This window comes from Priapulus caudatus, unplaced genomic scaffold (genome assembly GCF_000485595.1).
Source record: "Priapulus caudatus unplaced genomic scaffold, Priapulus_caudatus-5.0.1 Scaffold3656, whole genome shotgun sequence".
In the NCBI taxonomy this organism is placed as follows: Eukaryota; Metazoa; Priapulida; class Priapulimorpha; order Priapulimorphida; family Priapulidae; genus Priapulus; species Priapulus caudatus.
This window is the reverse complement of record NW_014580717.1, coordinates 1,599-4,540: the sequence shown is the minus strand read 5'-3', so window position 1 is coordinate 4,540 and position 2,942 is coordinate 1,599. Positions and strand designations below refer to the sequence as shown.

At 40.7% G+C, this 2,942-nt stretch overlaps 1 protein-coding gene across 2 annotated transcripts in view; it reads right to left on the bottom strand.

Moving 5' to 3' along the window:
• The window catches only part of LOC106819540 (glia maturation factor beta-like), a 6,993-nt gene that overhangs the window by 3,558 nt on the left and 493 nt on the right, over nt 1-2,942 (bottom strand). The window contains exon 1 of one of the 2 annotated variants that reach the window (XM_014824156.1): nt 2,875-2,942. The exons of the other annotated variant lie outside the window; for it this stretch is intronic. Coding sequence (XP_014679642.1) covers nt 2,875-2,877 — 3 coding nt within the window. The 5' untranslated portion in view covers nt 2,878-2,942. The remainder of the gene's footprint in view (nt 1-2,874) is intronic. 2 annotated transcript variants of the gene reach the window in all.

Genomic DNA, 2,942 nt, shown 5'->3' with positions numbered 1-2,942 from the left:
ACCCTAACCCTAACACACTTCGTGATACCTTAAGGTTATACTTTATGACTTACGGTTAGGGGTAGGGTTTTTGCATCATTCCTTGATATAAGGAAAGTTTGTGCATCAGTTGATGATACACAGAAATCTGTGCATCACTTTGTGATACCCAAGGTGCCTAAAGTGGATTTGCACCCGCTGGTGTTCCGGTATTATTACTAGGTTAGTATTACTAATACTATTATTATTAACGTTTATTACTATTAGTTACCGCGGTCCTGCGCCGTAACCATTTAGATTCAGAATGGTATGGCGCGATCATAAATTTCACGAATGTACATATAACCTCATAACCTCATAAGTGTTAATCTTCAAAAGTCCTGGGGACTATAACGAAGTTGGAGATGAAGTGAATCAAGTTGGTAGATCCACACTGCGGATCGCAGCGGGAAAGGTTGTAAATTTGCTATTTACTAAGGATGAAGGCAGTGAATTCCAATACGAAATCACAGAGACAAAGAAGCTAAACTTAAAAGGATCCTTAGAAGTTTGTACATGCCGAAAACAGTGAACACGCTCAGATGAGCGGGTGCAGCGAACAGGCTTCATTAAGCAAGAGGGAATGCCAATTTTCATCCGACTATGATAAATTTTATAGAAAGTTATGAGTTTTGAATGAAGAAAGCGGACACGAAGAGGAGGCCATTCAAGACAAGCCAAAACAACATCAACACTATCATCATAGTTTCTGGAAACCCATCTCGCAGCTTTATGCTGAATGGTGTCCAATTTAGAGTAGTTATGAAGTCTATAGGGGCACCAGCCTGGCGAAGCATATTCTAAGGCCGACCAAAAAATTTCCTTTGGTTCGGGCCACCCGCCCGACTTTACATTTCGGAGGGATAAAATGTGCGACTGCGGTCACTTTTAGAGGGTTTCAAGAAAAAATAAAATTCAAAGATACCGCCTGCCGATCATACATATTCAAATATCCGACTCTTGTCATTTTATTTACCTAAAGAGAGTTCCAAAATATTTATAAACAGAACTTCGTTGGCGAGAAGTGAAACAGTTCGTACGTACGTTTCCTACAACGTGAAACAGTCGTATAGAGCCTGGGCCGGCTACTTCATAAACAGAGCCTGAAGGTCGTATGGCGCGGCGGCCGACTTTGATGTACGCGATCGATCGCGTACTATACAGTATACGCATGCTATCGTGCTATACGCGGCCGCCGATCCGTTTACACTTCGGTTACTCGCTCGTTCAAAGGGACGATTAATCGAGCTCCGTTTTTGGAGCGATTCCTAACACTACTATCCAGGTGTTCACATTATGAAAACAATGTCATGACTGGCAGCAATGGTGTATGCAACTGCAAGTCATTTGCATCTTGTGGCTCCTGCATTTCAAGTTGTATACCCTATATTTAACTTGTGAAAAAAAAAATTATATTCCTGCCTACCCATGTTTTTGCAAGAAAAAAAAACGTTATACCTACCTACCTACCCTAATTTTCACAATCCATGTGACCCAAACCAAAGGTATTTTTTTGTTTGGCCTAATATGGGCAGAACCATAGTTTTAAAAGCTAAGGACCGAGTTTTAGAGTCAGCAAAGCTAAGATTACGCCGTAACATGCCGAGGGATCGGGATGCTTTCTTACAAATATAGTCAACGTGAGCATTCCAGCGAAGATCGTTACTAATAATAACACCCAAATATTTGTAAGTAGGGGTAAGAGATAGATATTTATGATACAGCGAGTAAGTAAAAGTCAAGGGTGATTTGGAGCGAGTAATGCGAAGAATTTTACATTTTTCTGTATTGACATACCCTAAGATGTTGCCCACTTCTCAGTACGAGTAAGGACACTCTGGAGGGCTAACTGATCGCTCTTATTGAAGATGGTGCGGTACAGAACAGCGTCGTCAGCAAAGAGGCGAATAGAAGTAGAAGGGTCAGTTTCGGCCAACAAATCATTTATAAAGGATAAGAACAGCAATGGACCAAGCACAGAACCTTGGGTATACCCGATGTGACAGCGGCCACATCTGACATGCTGCCGTTAACACAGACAATTTGAGATCTAGCTTGCAATATCCTTCAAAAAGTCAGAGATCCATTTTAACGTAGTACTACTAAGTACTATTACTAGTAGTACTGCAGATGGGGTCGTTGTCGTATCAGGTACTACAGATATGTAGGCCTACCCGAGGTAGTTTTAGGTTGTTTAGTATTATGTTTATATTTTTATATGAGGTATGTTTAGGGTTAGGGTTAGTGTTAGGGTTAGGGTAGTAGGTACACTTCTGTAGTACAAGTCTGGTACACTTTGTATATACATATATGTACCTCTGGTACATATCTGTAGTACCTGATACGACAACGTCCCCTTGAGCAGTAGTACTAGTAATACTAATACTAATAGTAGTGCAGATGGGGTCGTTGTCGTATCAGGTACTACAGATATGTACCCGAGGTATAGCTTTAGGTTGTTTAGTATTGTTTATATTTTTATATGAGCCAATATGAGGTATGTTTAGGGTTAGGGTTAGTGTTAGTGTTAGGGTTAGGGTACACTTTGTGTATACATATATGTACCTCAGGTACATGTCTGTAGTACCTGATACGACAACGACCCCTTGAGCAATAGTACTCAGTAGTATCCAAACCCAAGTGACCAAGTTTGAAAATTAAAAGGTCATGAGGAACCCTAGTCCGAGCCGACGCAGACCCCAGTAATGGTGATAAACCCCCGATAAACCCGCACCCTCAGATTACCAAAGCGGAGTTATAATGTCTGCATTTGCGGACTAGAGGAACCCTATCAAAGGCCTTACTAAAATCTAGGAATAAACATATATATAACAAAATTGACGCAAACTTCCCTACCATTCTTAAATCATCAATCAGTGCATGTAAACATTCAATGATTCATTTAGGCAAGAAGACGAACAACT